This window comes from Saccostrea echinata, unplaced genomic scaffold (genome assembly GCF_033153115.1).
Source record: "Saccostrea echinata isolate AGI-Se365-2 ecotype Australia unplaced genomic scaffold, CSIRO_AGI_Sech_v1 ptg000084l, whole genome shotgun sequence".
Taxonomy (NCBI): Eukaryota; Metazoa; Mollusca; class Bivalvia; order Ostreida; family Ostreidae; genus Saccostrea; species Saccostrea echinata.
In genome coordinates, this window is record NW_026889833.1 from 1,025,302 (window position 1) to 1,047,633 (window position 22,332).

Here is a 22,332-nt window from a genome sequence, read left to right on the forward strand (position 1 = left end):
ATGGAGGATCAAAGTTTTACATAGAAATATATAGGAAAAATTTAAAAATCTTCTTCTCAGAACAGCAAAGCCGTGATGAGTCATATTTATATGGAAGCATCCTCAGGTAGTGTTGATTCAATTTTGTTCAAATGATTACCCCTGGGTATAGGGTGCATAGGGTGGGGCCACAATGGGGGATCGAAAATTTTATATAAGAACATATAGAAAAAAAAAATCTTCTCAAGAACAGAAAAACTATGTTTAGTCATATTGATATGGAAGCATTCTCAGGTAGTGTAGATTCAAGTTTGTTCAAATGATGACTCCTGGAATAGGGAGGAGCCACAATGGGGGATCAAATTTTTACAAAGGAATATATGGGATTTTTTTTTATAGAAATCTTCTCATGTACAGCAAAGCCATTTGTTATACTGACATGGGAGCATCATCATATAGTTTAAAATTCAAGCCCCCCCCCCCCAATCTTTTCAATACTGAACTGATTTTTGCTTTTGCCTAGCCAATGTGCTCAGGTGAGCGATGTGGCCCATGGGCCTCTTGTTTTGGAATAGCTGCAGATTAAACTCTGAAATGCTGGAGAAAGCAGGAAATGTGATAAAAACGAGTCGTGCATTTATATGTAAATGGAACAGGCGGTATTTGAATAACAGAGAACCTGTTTCAGACAAGAACGATCTTTAAGGAAACGGATTATCTGTAAAAATCTTATCAAAAACTTTAAAAAGAGTTAGTAAAGTAAGAAAAAGAGACGGGCGCTTCACAATTGCTGAACTTATGACAGCAGTTACGCGGTAAAAAATTTAAACATTGACTTAGAAATTATGCAGCAGGGACAATTGTTAGCAAAGTAAATATCAAGTGATAGAGAAACGTTTTAATGAGTGGATAGTGGGCAGAACTAATTGATCAACTTGGAAGTTCCCGATCTATGTTCATTGGGGATGTTAACGAATATTCGAACATTCGAATATTCATTCGGTGAGTTAATATTTGAATATGAATTTAAGATTTGAATATTCGGTGTTTTTTTTCAAGTTTCACAAAAAAGAAATAAAAAATTTTGATTAGAACAGTGCTGGAACTACATGTATCCCCATTTTATTTACTAGCGATCCCCCGATTTTTTCACTACTTTCTCATCTTACAGGTTTTGTAAATTATTTCATTTTGAGTAAGGTGTAAAAGAAATAAACAAGAACTATTAAGGTATAATACAAAAATTATTTTCAATAGTTTAATGTAATCGGATCTAGAATCGAGGGCAACGAAATGAAACCCTTCTTGAATGTCTAAGAGACGCGTGAACAGTGTACTTAAATATAATAAATTTTATTTATCATTTAATTACATCTTTGATAGAACCATTCTGTAATATTGTTAAGGGTTCAATTTCAGAATAATGCATCAATTACTTGATTATCTCGGGTTGAATATATTCCTGAATTTTAAAATCATTATTGGGAAATTAATAACCTAGGAAAATTGTTTATGAAAGTGTTTATATTTTCAAAACATTGTATCAAAGATTATATTATATCTCTTATTAAGCATATAATTGTAATTAATTACGTGTATTTAAATCTGAAGAGTAAACGACAATCTTGTCCCTGGTTAGACGATTGGTTCGTCAAATTGAGCTTGAATAGATATAATCTATACTTATAAATTAATAAATTTTTGCAAATAAACTCCGAAACGGGTGCACAAGAGTTCTTAATTACTCCTCTAAGAATACACTAGATACAAGATGATGTTTGTTAACTACGTTTCTTTATTTTATAAAACGGCATCACTGAATTATTCAATCGAAACGAGATTTGAATGATATAAAAGAAATAAGTTGTGATAACTGATTAAAAAGGAAAATGTGCAAATTATTTTTCGTCATTCACCGGTCTTAATATCGACAGATTGTCGGATCTCAGCCAATCAGAGAGCTAGGAATTAATCATATAATAATATAAATTATTGTTGTTTTGAGGCCCATATGATGATTAAGAGACCTGAGGATCACAAAATTTGCCGAGTCCGAAGGGCGAGAATTGTGCCTCGAGAGTTGCTAAATGACCTGATTAACTAAAAAAAAAAACAGCAATTTTTCTTTTTTACATGATTCTATCAACAAATGATATCAACTCCGTAAACAAACCCTTGCCACGTTTCTTGATTGTTTACTTTTAGTGAAGTACTGTCCGAATGAAAAGGATGAAAAAAGCAAGGTAAAATGTATTAATTTGGAATTTCTTCACATATTTTTGGTGTGATATAGATTTTAAAATGTGTTCACCTGAAAGTGGGGTGCAGATGAAATAACGTTTTATAACCAATTGCATCAATTTTAGAAGATCTCGATCTATTTTTGGTGCAATGTAGAAAAATAAAATAAGAAATAAGTAAATGTTATGTTCCCCTAGAAGGCAGAGTGTCCGTGAAACACTATCATAACTAATTATATTATGCACATGACAAAGGGTTCTATTCTATTCACATTTTCAGCTTATGCAAATTGTATTAAAAATCAAATTGTTCAAAATTACCTATGGTGTAAATACAGAGTATTTCTTCGCATTTATCATTTGATTAAATGCATCAATTCTCTTAGAGAGCAACAATTCGATTGAAGAGATCTTTATTTTAAAAGAGAAGAATAATTGCTCTTTCTAAAAGTATTGTTGCTCGCATTAAATAAAATTGAATTAATAATACATGTATCATTAATTCAAATAGGAAGAGCAATAATTTAATTATTAGGCGCATTTTTTTTTTATTTGTTGTATGCAATAATATGCAATTTATTCCACGAATGGGACATGATTTGTTCTGTTTTTTCAGGAGACAGGATTTTCCCCCTATCTTTACTCGTGTCTCCCACTTATGAACATATGAGTAAAAATTTTTATCGCAAAATATTTGACTCATGGTACAGAATTATCTTTAATTTATATTTTCACTCTTGATTCCCACTGATGAAAATAAAACAAAGATTCTGAAATGAATTGCATATCCAACTAAAAAAAATCTTACATTCTCTATTTACATATGCAGCTACTGAAGCAACGACATCAACTGAAGCTGAACCATCAACAAATGATGAAACAACTACTGAAGATGAAACATCAACATCACAAACTACAACAGCAACAACAAAGGTTGAAACAACAACAAAACAAGCGGAAATAACAACAACACAATATGAAACAAGGACAGCTCAAGCTGAAACAACAACTACACAAGTACAAACAACTACTACACAAATTGACACGACAAAACGAGGTAAAACAATCACACAAGCTGATACAACAATAAATTAAATGAAAATAGTAACGAAGATTGGCTTGGTCCGCAAGCTTTCCGAACAGTCCTCGTTCATACATCTGTATGTTGTAAATGTTGTCTTTACATCATGGAAGCGGCACAAGATACATCTATGTCAAAACAATAAATCATTGAAGGTATAACAAAATTATTTTTGACTCTGTTCTCGGGCAAAATACGTTTTGTCCACCCCTCAAACCAAACTGTTTGCCTTCGGCCTAGCGGCCTAAGGCAAACAGTTTAATTCCTGGGTCCGACAAAAGCATGTTGCGCTCTAGATTGCTGGATCTCAGCCAATCACAGAGCAAGGAATTCATCATATAATAATATATTAAATAATTGTTGTTTTTGAGGCCAATATGATGATAAAGCCATCTGAAGTGTACAAAAGTTGCCGAGCCGGAAGGGCGAGAATCGTGCTTTGAGAGTGGCTAAAAAAACCGGATTAACTAAAAAAAACTTTATTATATGATTCTATGAATAAATGATATCAACAAGGTAAGCAAACCCTTGTCACGTTTCTTGATTGTTTACATTTGGTTAAGTACTGTAGTGGATGAAAGAAGCAAGGTAAAATGTATTAATGTTGAATTTCTTTACCTATTTTTGATGTGATGTAGATTTTAAAAATGTGTTCACCTGAAAGTCGGGTGCAAGTGAAATAACTTTTCATAACCAATTGTATCAATTTTAAAATATCTCGATCTATTTTTGTTCCAATGTCGAAAAGTAACATAAGTGAATGTTATGTTCCCCAGAAATTCGGGTGGCCATGAACCATTGTCATAACTGATGATATTATGTACATGACAGAGGGTTTTATTTTATTCAGATTTTCAGCTTATGCAAATTGTATTTAATAGTAAAAATGTTTAAAATACATATGGTGTAAATACAGAGTATTTCTTCGCATTTATCATTTGGTAAAAGGCATCAATTCTCTTAGAGAGCAACAATTCGATTGAAGAGATCTTTATATTTAAAAAATGAAGAATAATTGCTCTTTCTAGAAATATTGTGCGCGCAATAGAGACCAATAATTTAATTATTAGGCGAATTCTTTGATTTGTTGCATGCAATAATGTGGAATTTATTCCACGAAAGGGACATGATTGGTTCTTTTTTTCTTTTTAACTCTAGAGGTTCACGCTTGATTCCCACTGATGAAAATAAAACAAAGATTCTAAAATAAATTCCACATCCAACTAAAAACGTATAACATTCTCTATTTAAATATACAGCTACTGTAGCAACGATATCAACTGAAGCTGAACCATCAACAAAGGATGAAACAACTACTGAAGATGAAACATCACAAACTACAACAGCAACAACAAAGGTTGATACAACCACAAAACAAGAAGAAATAACAACAACACAATATGAAACAAGGCCAGCTCAAGCTGAAACAACAACTACACAAGTAGAAACAACTACTACACAAGTTGACACGATAAAACGAGGTAAAACACCACACAAGCTGATACAACAATAAATTAATGAAAATAGTGTAACAAAGGTTGACATGGTCCGCAAACTTCTCGAACAGCCCTCATTTATGCACCTGTATGTTTGTAAATGTTGTCTTTGAGATGTTTGTTTCTTAATAATCTAAACTGTCGAAGTCCTACCCGAACGCAGTGATGACAAAAATAATCGGAACTAATTGATCAACATGGAAGTACCAGATCTATTTTTAGTCCATTGTAAATACCTGGGAGGTCTGGAGCAGGCAAACATAACCACTGTAACAGGTCCGAATTTCCCGATCTATTTTTAGTCCAATGTAGAAAAAAATATGGGTACAGCCCACTAACTGTTTTCCCATAGGCGGCAATGTTAACGTTTCTTCACATAGCAATGTCCCTTATTTTCGTTCAGCATTGAGTGACCCCTCAAATCAAAGCACATCAAGTTGTCTTTCCTTGGTTAAAATCTCGAGGTGGCATGTCAGATTCGTTTTCCGGCAAAATGCGTCTGTCTGCGTTAACCTCTGAAAATGAAAGTGAAAGTAGGGGATTTCAAGACTTCTCACTGGTGTTATAATACATAAAATGATTCTGCTGATCTTCTTGATAAATTATATCTGACAAGCTTTTTTGCAAGGGAACATACTCCTTATCAACAAGTATGAGGCTCAATTTAATACCTTATCACAGTTTTTTTATTCAGGTCTACAAATTAAGGAACTTGTAATTTTTTCTGCACTACTTTCTTCTCCTACCGATTCTAAAAATAATTAGAGGTATGTACCCATATGCTTATCTTCACCTGTAAGGTCTCATGCAGGAAAAACAAAGTTTAGTATGATTTTTAGATTGTTGGATCTCAGCCAATCCGAGAGCTAGGAATTCATCATATAATAATATAAATTAGTGTTGTTTTTGAGGCCAATATGATGATTAAGCCACCAGAGATGCACAAAAGTAGCCGATCCCAAAGGGCGAGTAGTGTGCTACGAGAGTGACTAAATCACCGTATTAACTGAAAGAAAAACAGCAAAAGTTCTTTATTATATGATTCAATAATTAAATGAGATAAACTCGGTAAGAAAATCCTTTCCACGTCCCTTGATTGTTTGCATTTGGTGAAGTAATGTCCGAATGAGTGGATGAAACAAGCAAAGTAAACTGAATTAAATTAGAATTTCTTCACCTGTTCTTGATGTGATGCAGATTTTAAAAATGTGTTCACTTGAAAGTTGGGTGCAGATGAAATAACTTTTCATAACCAATTGCATCAATTTTAGATGATCTCGATCAATTTTTGGTCCAATGTAGAAAAATAAAATAAGTAAATGTTATGTTCCCCTAGAAGGTCGGGTGGCCGTGAAACACTATCATAACTAATGACACGATGCACATGAAAAAGGGTTGTATTTTATTTAAATTTTTAACTCATGCAAACTATATGAAATTCTAAAAATGCTCAAAATTACTATGATGTAAATACAGGGTATTTCTTCGTATTTATCATTTTGTTAAAGGCATCAATTCTCTTAGAGAGCAACACTTCAATTAAAGAAATCATTAACATTTAAAAGATGAAGAATAATTGCTCCTTAAGAAATATTGTTGCTCGCATTAATTCAAATTGAATTGATGATATCATTAATTCAATTGAGGAGAACAATAGTATCATTATTAGGCGAATTTTCTGATTTGTTGTATGCAATAATATGGAACTTATTCCACGAATGGGACATGCTTGGTTCTTTTTTTCGGGAGACAGGATTCCCCCCCCCCCTCCCCATCTTCACTCGTGTCTTGCACTTGTGAAAATATGAAGAAAATTTTTTTTATCACGAAATATTTGACTCATGGGACAGAATTATCTCTATAGTTTCACGCGTGAATCCCACTGATCAAAATAAAACAAGGATTCTGAAATAAATTCCATATCCAGCTAAAACAAAACATTTTCTATTTACATATACAGCTTCTGAAGCAACGACATCAACTGAAGCTGAACCATCAACAAAGGATGAAACAACTACTGAAGATGAAACATCACAAACTACAACAGCAACAACAAAGGTTGATACAACCACAAAACAAGATGAAATAACAACAACACAATATGAAACAAGGCCAGCTCAAGCTGAAACAACAACTACACAAGTAGAAACAACTACTACACAAGTTGACACGACAAAACGAGGTAAAACACCACACAAGCTGATACAACAATAAATTAATGAAAACAGTGTAACAAAGATTGACATGGTCCGCAAACTTCTCGAACAGCCCTCATTTATGCACCTGTATGTTTGTAAATGTTGTCTTTGAGATGTTTGTTTCTTAATAATCTAAACTGTCGAAGTCCTACCCGAACGCAGTGATTACAAAAATAATCGGAACTAAATGATCAAAATGGAAGTTCCAGATCTATTTTTAGTCCATTGTAAATACCTGGGAGGTCTGGAGCAGGCAAACATAACCACTGTAACAGGTCCGAATTTCCCGATCTATTTTTAGTCCAATGTAGAAAAAAATATGCTTATCTTCACCTGTAAGGTCTCATGCAGGAAAAACAAAGTTTAGTATGATTTTTAGATTGTTGGATCTCAGCCAATCCGAGAGCTAGGAATTCATCATATAATAATATAAATTATTGTTGTTTTTGAGGCCAATATGATGTTTAAGCCACCAGAGATGCACAAAAGTAGCCGATCCCAAAGGGCGAGTAGTGTGATACGAGAGTGAGTGACTAAATCACCGTATTAACTGAAAGAAAAACAGCAAAAGTTCTTTATTATATGATTTAATAATTAAATGAGATAAACTCGGTATGAAAATCCTTTCCACGTTCCTTGATTGTTTGCATTTGGTGAAGTAATGTCCGAATGAGTGGATGAAACAAGCAAAGTAAACTGAATTAAATTAGAATTTCTTCACCTGTTCTTGATGTGATGTAGATTTTAAAAATGTGTTCACTTGAAAGTTGGATGCAGATGAAATAACTTTTCATAACCAATTGCATCAATTTTAGATGATCTCGATCAATTTTTGGTCCAATGTAGAAAAATAAAATAAGCAAATGTTATGTTCCCCTAGAAGGTCGGGTGGCCGTGAAACACTATCATAACTAATGACACGATGCACATGAAAAAGGGTTGTATTTTATTTAAATTTTTAACTCATGCAAACTATATGAAATTCTAAAAATGCTCAAAATTACTATGATGTAAATACAGGGTATTTCTTCGTATTTATCATTTTGTTAAAGGCATCAATTCTCTTAGAGAGCAACACTTCAATTAAAGAAATCATTAACATTTAAAAGATGAAGAATAATTGCTCCTTAAGAAATATTGTTGCTCGCATTAATTCAAATTGAATTGATGATATCATTAATTCAATTGAGGAGAACAATAGTATCATTATTAGGCGAATTTTCTGATTTGTTGTATGCAATAATATGGAACTTATTCCACGAATGGGACATGCTTAGTTCTTTTTTTCGGGAGACAGGATCCCCCCCCCCCCTCCCCCATCTTCACATGTGTCTCGCACTTGTGAAAATATGAAGAAAATTTTTTTATCACGAAATATTTGACTCATGGGACAGAATTATCTCTATAGTTTCACGCGTGAATCCCACTGATCAAAATAAAACAAGGATTCTGAAATAAATTCCATATCCAACTAAAACAAAACATTTTCTATTTACATATACAGCTTCTGAAGCAACGACGTCAACTGAAGCTGAAATCTCAACAACACACGATGCTACAGCAATACAATCTTCATTCACATCTAAACAGGCTTCAACAACAACAACAACAACACAGGCTGTGATCCTGACAACACAGGCTGCAACTACAACAACACAGGCTATAAAAACAACACAAGCTGCAACCACAACAAAACAAGCTCCAATCACTGCAACCCAGGCTGCAATAACGACAACGTCTTTAAGAACAACATCAACACAAGCTCCAACCTCAACTACACAGGCTGCAACCACAACAACAACACATATTCCAACCACAACAATGAGGGCCTCAACTGCAGAAACACAGTCTCCATCAACAACAACACAGACTGTAACCACAACAACAAATGCTGCAACCACAACCACACAAGCTCAAACTTCAACAACACAAGCTCCAACCACAACCATTTACACTGCAGCAATATCAACACAGCCTTCAAGAACAACATCAACACAATCTTCAACCTCAACAACACAGGCTGCAACAACAACAACACAAGCACCAACCACAACTACACAAGGTGCAGAAACAAGTACACGAATAACAACCATAACAAGTGCTCCAACTACAGCAGAAAATCTTGCAAGCACAAACACACAAGCTCAAACCTCAACAACACAAGCCCCAACTACAACCATTTACACTGCAGCAACATCAACACAGCCTTCAAGAATAACATCAACACAATCTTCAACCACAACAACACAGGCTGCAACAACAACAACACAAGCACCAACCACAACTACACAGGGTGCAGAAACAAGTACACGAATAACAACCATAACAAGTGCTCCAACTACAGCAGAAAATCTTGCAAGCACAAACACACAAGCTCAAACCTCAACAACACAAGCCCCAACTACAACCATTTACACTGCAGCAACATCAACACAGCCTTCAAGTACAACATCAACACAATCTTCAACCACAACAACACAGGGTGCAACAACAACAACACAAGCACCAACCACAACTACACAGGGTGCAGAAACAAGTACACGTATAACAACCATAACAATTGCTCCAACTACAGCAGAGAAACTTGCAAGCACAAACACACAAGCTCAAACTTCAACAACACAAGCTCCAACTACAATAATCCACACTGCAGCAACAACAACACAGCCTTCAAAAGCAACATCAACACAAACTCCAACCACAACTTCACAGGCTGCAACAACAACACAAACACCAACTGCAACATCTAAGTCTCCAACCACAACAACAGAGGTCGCAGACACAACAAATGCGGTAACCACAACCACACAAGCTCAAACTTCAAGAACACAAGCTCCAACTACAACCATTTACACTGCAGCAACATCAACACAGCCTTCAAGTACAACATCAACACAATCTTCAACCACAACTTCACAGGCTGCAACAACAACAACACAAGCACCAACCACAACTAAACAAGGTGCAGAAACAAGTACACGAATAACAACCATAACAAGTGCTCCAACTACAGCAGAAAATCTTGCAAGCACAAACACACAAGCTCAAACTTCAACAACACAAGCCCCAACTACAACCATTTACACTGCAGCAACATCAACACAGCCTTCAAGAATAACATCAACACAATCTTCAACCACAACAACACAGGCTGCAACAACAACAACACAAGCACCAACCACAGCTACACAGGGTGCAGAAACAAGTACACGAATAACAACCATAACAAGTGCTCCAACTACAGCAGAAAATCATGCAAGCACAACCACACAAGCTCAAACTTCAACAACACAAGCTCCATCTACAACAATCCACACTGCAGCAACAACAACACAGCCTTCAAAAGCAACATCAACACAAACTCCAACCACAACTTCACATGCTGCAACAACAACACAAATACCAACTGCAACAACTAAGTCTCCAATCACAACAACAGAGGTCGCAGACACAACAAATGCGGTAACCGAAACCACACATGCTCAAACTTCAACAACACAAGCTCCAACTACAACCATTTACACTGCAGCAACATCAACACAGCCTTCAAGTACAACATCAACACAATCTTCAACCACAACAACACAGGCTGCAACAACAACAACACAAGCACCAACCACAACTACACAGGGTGCAGAAACAAGTACACGAATAACAACCATAACAAGTGCTCCAACTACAGCAGAAAATCTTGCAAGCACAAACACACAAGCTCAAACTTCAACAACACAAGCTCCAACTACAATAATCCACACTGCAGCAACAACAACACAGCCTTCAAAAGCAACATCAACACAAACTCCAACCACAACTTCACATGCTGCAACAACAACACAAACACCAACTGCAACAACTAAGTCTCCAATCACAACAACAGAGGTCGCAGACACAACAAATGCGGTAACCGAAACCACACAAGCTCAAACTTCAACAACACAAGCTCCAACTACAACCATTTACACTGCAGCAACATCAACACAGCCTTCAAGTACAACATCAACACAATCTTCAACCACAACAACACAGGCTGCAACAACAACAACACAAGCACCAACCACAACTACACAGGGTGCAGAAACAAGTACACAAATAACAACCATAACAAGTGCTCCAACTACAGCAGAAAATCTTGCAAGCACAAACACACAAGCTCAAACTTCAACAACACAAGCTCCAACTACAACAATCCACACTGCAGCAACAACAACACAGCCTTCAAAAACAACATCAACACAAACTTCAACCACAACTTCACAGGCTGCAACAACAACAGAAACACTAACCGCAACATCTAAGTCTCCAACCACAACAACACAGGTGGCAGACACAACAAATGCGGCAACCACAACCACACAAGCTCAAACTTCAACAACACAAGCTCCAACCACAACCATTTACACTGCAGCAATATCAACACAGCCTTCAAGAACAACATCAACACAAGCACCAACCACAACTACACAGGATGCACAAACAAGTACACGAATAACAACCATAACAAGTGCTCCAACTACAGCAGCAAATCCTGCAAGCACAACCACACAAGCTCAAACTTCAACAACACAAGCCCCAACTACAACCATTTACACTGCAGCAACATCAACACAGCCTTCAAGAATAACATCAACACAATCTTCAACCACAACAACACAGGGTGCAACAACAACAACACAAGCACCAACCACAACTACACAGGGTGTAGAAACAAGTACACAAATAACAACCATAACAAGTGCTCCAACTACAGCAGAAAATCTTGCAAGCACAAACACACAAGCTCAAACTTCAACAACACAAGCTCCAACTACAATAATCCTCACTGCAGCAACAACAACACAGCCTTCAAAAGCAACATCAACACAAACTCCAACCACAACTTCACAGGCTGCAACAACAATACAAACACCAACTGCAACATCTAAGTCTCCAACCACAATAACAGAGGTCGCAGACACAACAAATGCGGTAACCACAACCACACAAGCTCAAACTTCAACAACACAAGCTCCAACTACAACCATTTACACTGCAGCAACATCAACACAGCCTTCAAGTACAACATCAACACAATCTTCAACCACAACAACACAGGCTGCAACAACAACACAAGCACCAACCACAACTACACAGGGTGCAGAAACAAGTACACGAATAACAACCATAACAAGTGCTCCAACTACAGCAGAAAATCTTGCAAGCACAAACACACAAGCTCAAACTTCAACAACACAAGCTCCAACTACAATAATCCACACTGCAGCAACAACAACACAGCCTTCAAAAGCAACATCAACACAAACTCCAACCACAACTTCACATGCTGCAACAACAACACAAACACCAACTGCAACAACTAAGTCTCCAATCACAACAACAGAGATCGCAGACACAACAAATGCGGTAACCACAACCACACAAGCTCAAACTTCAACAACACAAGCTCCAACTACAACCATTTACACTGCAGCAACATCAACACAGCCTTCAGGTACAACATCAACACAATCTTCAACCACAACAACACAGGCTGCAACAACAACAACACAAGCACCAACCATAACTACACAGGGTGCAGAAACAAGAACACGAATAACAACCATAACAAGTGCTCCAACTACAGCAGAAAATCTTGCAAGCACAAACACACAAGCTCAAACTTCAACAACACAAGCTCCAACTACAATAATCCACACTGCAGCAACAACAACACAGCCTTCAAAAGCAACATCAACACAAACTCCAACCACAACTTCACATGCTGCAACAACAACACAAACACCAACTGCAACAACTAAGTCTCCAATCACAACAACAGAGGTCGCAGACACAACAAATGCGGTAACCGAAACCACACAAGCTCAAACTTCAACAACACAAGCTCCAACTACAACCATTTACACTGCAGCAACATCAACACAGCCTTCAAGTACAACATCAACACAATCTTCAACCACAACAACACAGGCTGCAACAACAACAACACAAGCACCAACCACAACTACACAGGGTGCAGAAACAAGTACACAAATAACAACCATAACAAGTGCTCCAACTACAGCAGAAAATCTTGCAAGCACAATCACACAAGCTCAAACTTCAACAACACAAGCTCCAACTACAACAATCCACACTGCAGCAACAACAACACAGCCTTCAAAAACAACATCAACACAAACTTCAACCACAACTTCACAGGCTGCAACAACAACAGAAACACTAACCGCAACATCTAAGTCTCCAACCACAACAACACAGGTGGCAGACACAACAAATGCGGCAACCACAACCACACAAGCTCAAACTTCAACAACACAAGCTCCAACCACAACTATTTACACTGCAGCAATATCAACACAGCCTTCAAGAACAACATCAACACAATCTTCAACCACAACAACACAAGCTGCAACAACAACAACACAAGCACCAACCATAACTACACAGGGTGCAGAAACAAGTACACGAATAACAACCATAACAAGTGCTCCAACTACAGCAGAAAATCTTGCAAGCACAACCACACAGGCTCAAACTTCAACAACAAAAGCTCCAACTACAACAACCACACAGGCTGCAGCAACAACAACACAGCCTTCAAAAACAACATCAACACAAACTCCAACCACAACTTCACAGGCTGCAACAACAACACAGACTCCAACCACAATACAGACTCCAACCACAACAACACAGGTCGCAGACACAACAACAAATGCTGCAACCATAAGCACACAAGCTCCAACTTCAACAAGAAAAGTTCCATCCACAAGGACAGAGGATTCAACAACAATAATAACACAGGCTGCAACCACAACAACACAGACTGCAACCAAAACAACCAGAGATGCAACTTTATCATCACAAGCCCCTACAACAACCACACAGGCTGCATCAACAACAAAAAGTCCAACCACAACAACACTGGCTGCAACTTCACAAACCCCATCCACACAGGCTGCAACAACAACAACACAAGCTATAACAACAACATATTTTCCAACCACAACTACAGAAGATGTATGTGCTAACATCAGTTGTCAAAATGGTGGAGTTTGTGTCCGAGGGAGTGGTTGTCAGTGCAATGGGAACTATACAGGAAACACATGTCAGTATGGTAAGAGTTCTATAAATATATTAATCCAAGCTACTTTATACTCACCAAGGGTAAGGCAACCATCTTGACTATGTATAATAGATATGCGGATTGATAAATTAATCAAGCGTTTCGAATAATGTTGATATATCTGCTTCAATGTTCAACAAGAATACATGTATTTTTAATATTATTAACCCAAAACTAATGATACACAAGACAAAATTGGTGATGTACCCCCATAAAAAAAAATTCAATATTTTAAAAATTTAGAGCTTTGGAAATTCGCTGTAAAAGATGTCAATTTCATTATTTTTAACCTCTAGGGGGCAAAAAATCAGTTTTCTATATTGTAAATTCGCTATATCCGAGTTCGTTATGTAAATTTACAAGGAATTGTTAAGAACTGTGCCGGGGATTCAAAATTAAATTTCGCTATAACCGTAAAGTCGCGATAACCGTATTTGTACATAACGAGTTTTACTGTAAAATGAAGCGTAATGATTGCATAGAAATGCAAGAATATCGCACTTTATGAGGAATTCATTTCTAATTTTTCCCTAGATTTGTGTTCTTTATGTTTGCATTAATAAAAAAAATCTGAAAAAAATCTGACAATCTATGCGATATTTGACCATAGAAAAGCTTTGTTGGGGCATTCAGTATGGTCTCAGCAAGATGTTTCTTTTGAGAGGATTTTAAATAGATTAAACAAATTAAATATTTATCTTTCTTCTAGTATAAATGCTGCAACTAGATTACTCAATATGAAAATGTTTTCTACGGGTGGCCACGACATTCAATATACATCACACAATAATTGCAAGACTGCCTCGTAAATCTGTGGCAAATCGAAAGTGTGGTGGACCAAAGTAGTGGTCCACTTCTAGGTGATAGGATAGAAATATCACTCTTCATTACCTGAAAAACAGGGAGACCACTGCTGTTGCAATCTCAATGACCACCGTCGGTAACTACCAATTTCATATTTATATCATGCAAAAACAGTGTACAATCGGCTTCGAAAAATTAGTTTGCGAGCAAGAAGGTCATTTGAGGATATTTTGATGACACCATGACATCGGCAAATCCCACTGCATTGGGAAAGATAGCGTATTAGATTTACTCATGTCGATTAGGCAAATGTTCTGTTTACATTATGTTGAGAATATTGAGTGGTGCGTTAGCAATATTGTCAAGTGTGTGTATACATGTACAAGATGAATGGTAAGATAAATACCAATTTTAAACTTATACTATTTCTTTATGAAATATACAGCCATACCAAGCTACACTTCATGGTCTGTTTGGGGTGCCTGTGATTCGGATTGTGGAGATGGGCTCCAAACAAGGACACGTAACTGTACTGATTTCACAGGAGCAGAGAGGGGAGGGGATTGTGGGAATGAACTGAAACAGGAAAAGGCGTGCGTTGGTTTACCAGCGTGTATTGGTAAGTAGTATGCTTTTATTCATGTATAAATCTGAAGTATCAGTTAGTGTAATTTATATACGGCTGTTACAAGTGAATAAATGGAATCTAAAAAGAACCCAACATTGACGGTTGCTTGCATGTTTGTGTTTGACTAATTCAGTGAAAGTATATGTTAAAAATGAAATATGGCAATAAACAATAAAATGAATATTTTTAAAGAGTCAACACCAAGAAATCTGTCTTTCTTGGTTTGTTTCTGTTATGTATACATGTACATTTTAAATTACAAATGTAGGTAGAAAAAAAATGAATGTATATATCGTGTTTCTATAGCAATTCTAGTTTGTTTTCTCTTGAAATTTATTTAAGGTCTTTGTGTTTGATTTTATTTGTATTTCAGTAAATAAAGCAAAATACACTTTAATTTTTAGTTTAAAATAATCTTGCAATGATAATTTCAAAGATTATAAAGCAAATTTGTACCTAGAATCATTTAAATTAAATTTCAAGCATGAGTTTTCTCTCCAGTACAAAGACTTTATACTAATTATGAGAACTACCCGTTTTTTTTTTCAATTATGCATAGCCTGTTTTAAAGTTTTTAATAATAAAAAGATTATCTTTTATATATATATATATATATATATATATATATATATATATATATATATATATATATATATATATATATATATATATATATATATATTTCTCATGATGACGCCATTAATGCCATATCCTCTCTCAAACCACTCGATCGATTGATTGATTGTATGTTGTTTAACGTCCCTCTCGAGAATTTTTCACTCATATGAAGACGCCACCACTTGCCGGTGGATAGCTGCAAATTTTGTCCTATACTCGGCACTTACGGCCATTGAGCAGTGAGGGATATCTTTTTCGTGCCAGCATCTACTGCGACACGGGACCTCGGTTTATACGGTCTTATCCGAAGGACCGGTCTCCACGTCCCACAGTGGGATTCGAACCCGCGACGTAAGGATCAACTCCTTTCTTCGCGACTCTAGAGCAGACACTCTAACCACTGCGCCACGCGGGCGACCCACTCGATCGAATCTCCTCGGGTGGCTTGTGTGTCTTTAAACTCGGACGTGAACGATGTTCTACCATTTTGCTGATACAATCATGTGATCAAAATAAAATACTGCAGTCATGCCATCCGTTCTTCATGGCTACGAACTGTGTAACCAAACAGTGAACCAAGGCGCCTTAACACACTGCAACAACTTCAAATAATATGCAAACAAGTTCTTAACCTTCCTGAACTTACCGAATCTGATATTTGCGAAAAATTCATGGGCATTCTACCAATCACGACAGAAACCGACGCCAGTAAACTTTCGGCAGACTTAGATTAGATATCAACACTGATCAATTATCTTTCAAATAGGATCTTAAATTATGTTTATTCTTCTTCCTTTACTAGCTAACTGTGAACCAAGTGAGATTCATTCCGAATGTCTTATCCCTCCTCAACACTTAACAACTTTCACAATTACTTAAATACCTGGCTCTCTACTGGATCATTTCCAAAAAAAAAAACATATGGAGATTTATAGTGCCTTCTCCCGTTTACCATAAACATGCATCGATCGAACAGAGATTGGCCCGGAGTTTTTCATAGTCGTTTCTGTATTCTGCATCTCCAAACCTATCCTCATGTGGAAACTTGTATACTTTTTTGGCGCAATTCAGAACCTATAATTTATTTGCAAACTTACTGTGTCAACATCCCCTCAAATTCCGTTCGCATGCGTTTAATGCGGTTAAGCTATTACAAACTTTTTTACCCTCGCATCATGCAGATCCTATCTGGTGTCATATTAGCCCGAAATATCTGACATTTTCCAGGCTTTTACGATTTTGATAGCCCGCGTGGCGCAGTGGTTAGAGCATTTGCTCTAGAATCGTGGGGTAAGGAGTTAATCAGTTTGAATCTCACTATAGGACGTGGAGACCGGTCCTTCTGATGAGACCGTATAAAATAACCGAGGTCCCTTGTCGCAGTTGGTACTGGAAAAAAATATCCCTCTCTACTCAAAGGCCCCGATTGCCGAGTACAGGTCTGAATTCGCAGCCCTCTACCGTCAAGTGGTGGCATCTCAATATGAATGAAAATTTCTCGAAGGGAAGTTAAACAAATAAACAAAACAAACGATTTTGAAAACGTGCCAGGAAAACGTTGTTTTCCTGGCAAGTTGAATAATAAACTAAAGTTGTTTTCCTGCATATGGCACGTTAAATATCAAAATCGCAAAAAAGCCCCGAAAACTCCAGATACTTGGATTAGTATCGCATTTACTAACCGTTCCTGGCATTATAATTTCGCGTTCCGGTCGGAACCTAAATAATACAATGTATTAACTCTGGGACTTGTGCATTCTATAACAGGCTTTGCAAGTGTTCTTTCTGACATATTTCATTTTATCTGTCTCGTTAGTTATCTTACAGATTTTACTGGATACAGTGAAATATGTTGGAAAGGATACGAGCATGATTTGAACAATGAATCCAATTGCCTGACCAACCTTCGCTTTAAATAATGCCTGACCAACCTATATATATATATATATATATATATATATATATATATATATATATATATATATATATATATATATATATATATATATATATATATATATATATATATATATATTAGGGATGGCAATTTGTAACCGGTTAACCGATTACTCGGTCGGAACGATGGCAATCGATTAGAAAATCTGTAATCGGTTAATCGGAAGAAATAAAATATTTGTTAAATTGAACACATTTTTAAAAAAATTATTAAGAAAAAAAAAAAAGAAATCATAATCATTTAGGATTTACCGGATCTTATTTGGACCTTCGTCTAAAGGTCATATGTATAGTATCTTCAAAACAGAATTTGGATTTGAAAAATATTTAGACTTACTACCTAAAAAATTTAGAACAATTTTAAGTAAATTAAGAACAGCAAATCATCGTCTCCCAGTTGAGACTGGGAGATGGTTTGGAATTCCCAAAAATGATAGACTCTGTAATATCTGTAATAATAGACAAATAGCAGAAGAGTATCACTATATTTTAGAATGTCAATTTTTCTCAGAATGCAGAAAAAAGTTTCTACCTAGTAAATATTGTAATAGACCAAATTTCTACAAATTCTCAGAATTGTTGTCAACTGCTGCATGACTCCAAGGTATTAATCAAACTATGCAGCTACATAGATAGGGTATATGAAGAAGTCTGTCCTCCATAATTAGGGTCTTCCGTCTCCAACGGAAGACCCTTCTATTATTGTATTGTTTCTTTTTCACTTTTATTATTATTATTCCACTTTTTCTTTACAATTTTTGTGCAGAAGATGTCTCACAAACGGTTCGATCGATTTTCATGAAATTTTCAGGGGTAATGCCTTTTGATCTGAAGATGATCCTTTTTTGTTCAAATCCTTAAAATTCACTTCCGGTCGGAAGTTATCGCCCTTTAATCGATTTTCAGATAACCATTTTGTCGGCACAAAAACTAAAAACGGCAAAAGCTAGAGAGCTGAAATTTTCAGCGATTATAGACTTCTTATAATACTTCTTTTGCTAATATCTCGGAAACGAAAAAGAATTTCTGAATAGTTGTTGAACAAAAAGTGTTCAAAATCATAAGAGCTTTAAAGTGATATAAAGAAAAAGGGGCTGCCCCCTCAAAAAGGGTCAAATAGGGGCCGAAATTCTTTAATTAAAAACTCTTTAACGATCAATATTTTGTAACACATTACTGAAGCAAAAATGTTTATCTCAACAATTTACAACTATATATTATGATATTTTTTATCATATGTTTCATAATTAGGGGCCATAAGGGGCCAGAATGCAAAATCTTTGACGCTTTATATCTCAAAAGTTGGAAATATTTTGATAAGCAATATTGAACAAAAGATGTTCAAAATAATGTTTTAAACAATATGCAACCTTTCATTTTTTGCTAAACATCCCTATTAAGGAGTTGAAGGGCCGGCCCTAAATACTTCTTTTGCCAAAATCTCGGAAACAGAAAAGAATTTCTGAATAGTTGTTGAACAAAGAGTGTTCAAAATCATAAGAGCTTTAAAGTGGTATGAAGAAAAAGGGGCTGGCCCCTCAAAATAGGGGCCGAGAGGGACCGAGAGTCTTTAATGAATAACTCTTTAACGATCAAAATTTTGTAATGCATTACTGAAGCAAAAATGTTTATCTCAATAATTAGCAACTATATATTATAATATTCACATCATATGTTACATAATTAAGGGCCATTAGGGGCCAGAATGCAAAATCTTTGACGCTTTATATTTCAAAACTGGGAAATATTTTGATAAGCAATATTGAACAAAAGATGTTCAAAATAATGTTCTAAACAATATGCAACCTTTCATTTTTTGCTAAACATCCCTATTAAGGAGTTGAAGGGCCGGCCCCTAAATGCTTCTTTTGCTTATATCTCGGAAACGAAAAAGAATTTCTGAATATTTTTTTAACAAAAAGTGTTTAAAATCATGAAAGCTTTAAGATGATATCAAAAAAGAGGGGCTGACCACTCATAAAAGGGGCCAAAATTGGCGGAAAGTCTTTCATCTATAACGCTTTAATGATCAGTATATTGTTACACATTACTGAAGCAAAATTGTACGTCTAAACAATTTTTTTGTGTTATTATATTTGAACGAAAATCTCATTCAAATTCTTATCTCATCTTATCAAAAATCGGACGGAAGACCCACTCGTTGCTCGCAACGAGATCGCATCTAGTTATTATTACTATTTTTTTTGTTACTTTATAATTTGAATGTATTTCCGCCATTTCACGTGTATCTTGTATATTGTTTTTGTATATATTGTACATAGAACCTCATGTACCATTAATTGGTTTGAGTGAGTAAATTGAACTTGAACTTGGACGTACATGTAATTATGAATCTCCAGATTGAGACCGTAGCGTAATTGGTCAGTTTATGTACATGTACAGTGTTAATTACTGTGAAAACACCATGTCGTTACCCCGACTGTCCTCTAATTCTTTAATGATAATAATTGAATCATTGAGCACTGTGAATTGGCGTGTTTGTCGTTTTCCGTTTTCAATGCAATTTAATTATTACACAAACATTGTAAATTAAGGGCTATAGAGTTCACATGTAGTTTTGATTATCATAGTTAAAATGCAGAAAGAACTTTTGTGACATCTGCTCTGGAAAATTATCAAAGAGTCCTTAGGCTTTTTCCATGGATTTCTCAATTTTTCTTGTCTACTGAAATTTAAATAAAAAAAATATGTACCCGTAGTTTTCTGATCCAGAATCAAGACTAATGGAATGTTTTAACTTCTATCGTCTTATTTGGGTCTATTTGTGTGTATGGAGAGAGCTACTTGAAAAACAATTTTCAAGAAAACGTGCATTTTGATACGATTAACCGGTTAATCGGTTGGAACGTCTTGCGAATTATATATACATATATATATATATATATATATATATATATATATATATATATATATATATATATATATATATATATATATATATATATATATATATTCGTATGTTGTAGTTCTTATATACTTTTTATCTGAGTGTTTTTCCCTGCATGTTGCAGTTTTGTGTTTTTCCTTTTTTTTATTCATTTGTATTTTTCATTATTTTCTACATGTATTTTTAATTTTCTGCATATAAATTACTCTGCATTACTGTGTTAAAAATCTTTGTAAAAGAGGAAATTAAATATGAATGAATAAATGCCAAATAAACTTCCATTAAATCTAACTGGCCATAAATAGTACTCTACACTACAACATCGAATTGGTCAACGATGTTGTCATGTGGCGGTTCTTCGACATCACAAAAAGTGAATGTACGTATTCTAGAACACACCAGAATCGGCTCTACCACATCAATGGAATATTTCCTCTTTTAAAAGATAACAGCTATAGGCTTTTCAGACAAAGAGGTTTTCTAATTAAAAGTTAGATCCGCCCCATACGTCGATTTAAACATCGATTACGTTCGTCATGTTTCGGATATGAAGAAGGGGGATGTAAATACGTTAACACGGATTCAGCACGCGGATGTCGTTATAATTGACGGTCTTATTTGCCTCTTTTTGGATTAAAGTTCATTTACATTTAACCATCCTTTTCATTGATGGCCAGACTTATTTTTGGAGAGATTATCAACACACAACGGATAACAGCAACAAAATAAATAAAAATTGCAATTCATTTGATATTGGGAATGATAAAATGTTACTTTTATCGTTTGCTAAATGGTTTAATTACAAATTTACATTCAATTATAAGCTTTAAGATCTCTAACTACCATAAAACGTATATTTTTCCTGCAATAGGGTTTTTTTTAATACAAAATGAATGAACTGAGGCCATCTTTAAAAAAAAATCAATATTGTTTGAAAAATCATTTGGTCTTTAAAATTAAAAAAATCCCTATACCTACCTACCGACCGAATCTTTGTTTTTTATTATCCTGAGTCGGGAGAGGTCACGCAAACATATTATTTTAAAGATGGCTGAATCATTTTCAAAAGCAGAAAATAAGCGTATTTTGGCATTATTATGAATGCAGCATATATATTTTAAATATGGGATCTTTAACTAAAAAAATAACAAAACACTTTTTGGAATAGTATGTGGTTTTAAAGTACATATTTCAGATGACACTCAGTATTTTAAGGCTATATACATGCATGTGATTATTTTCTCACATCTGAACGGTGTATTCGCTACGATTTTAACTGAATTTAGTTTTATAATACTTTC

General features: G+C 35.5%; 1 protein-coding gene across 1 annotated transcript in view; it reads left to right on the top strand.

Moving 5' to 3' along the window:
* LOC133176914 (serine-rich adhesin for platelets-like) overlaps window positions 1-22,332 on the top strand; it is a 166,867-nt gene that overhangs the window by 65,576 nt on the left and 78,959 nt on the right. The window contains exons 39-43 of the mRNA XM_061311972.1: window positions 10,779-10,982; window positions 11,511-11,525; window positions 12,900-13,001; window positions 14,010-14,108; window positions 15,367-15,540. Coding sequence (XP_061167956.1) covers window positions 10,779-10,982; window positions 11,511-11,525; window positions 12,900-13,001; window positions 14,010-14,108; window positions 15,367-15,540 — 594 coding nt within the window. The remainder of the gene's footprint in view (window positions 1-10,778; window positions 10,983-11,510; window positions 11,526-12,899; window positions 13,002-14,009; window positions 14,109-15,366; window positions 15,541-22,332) is intronic.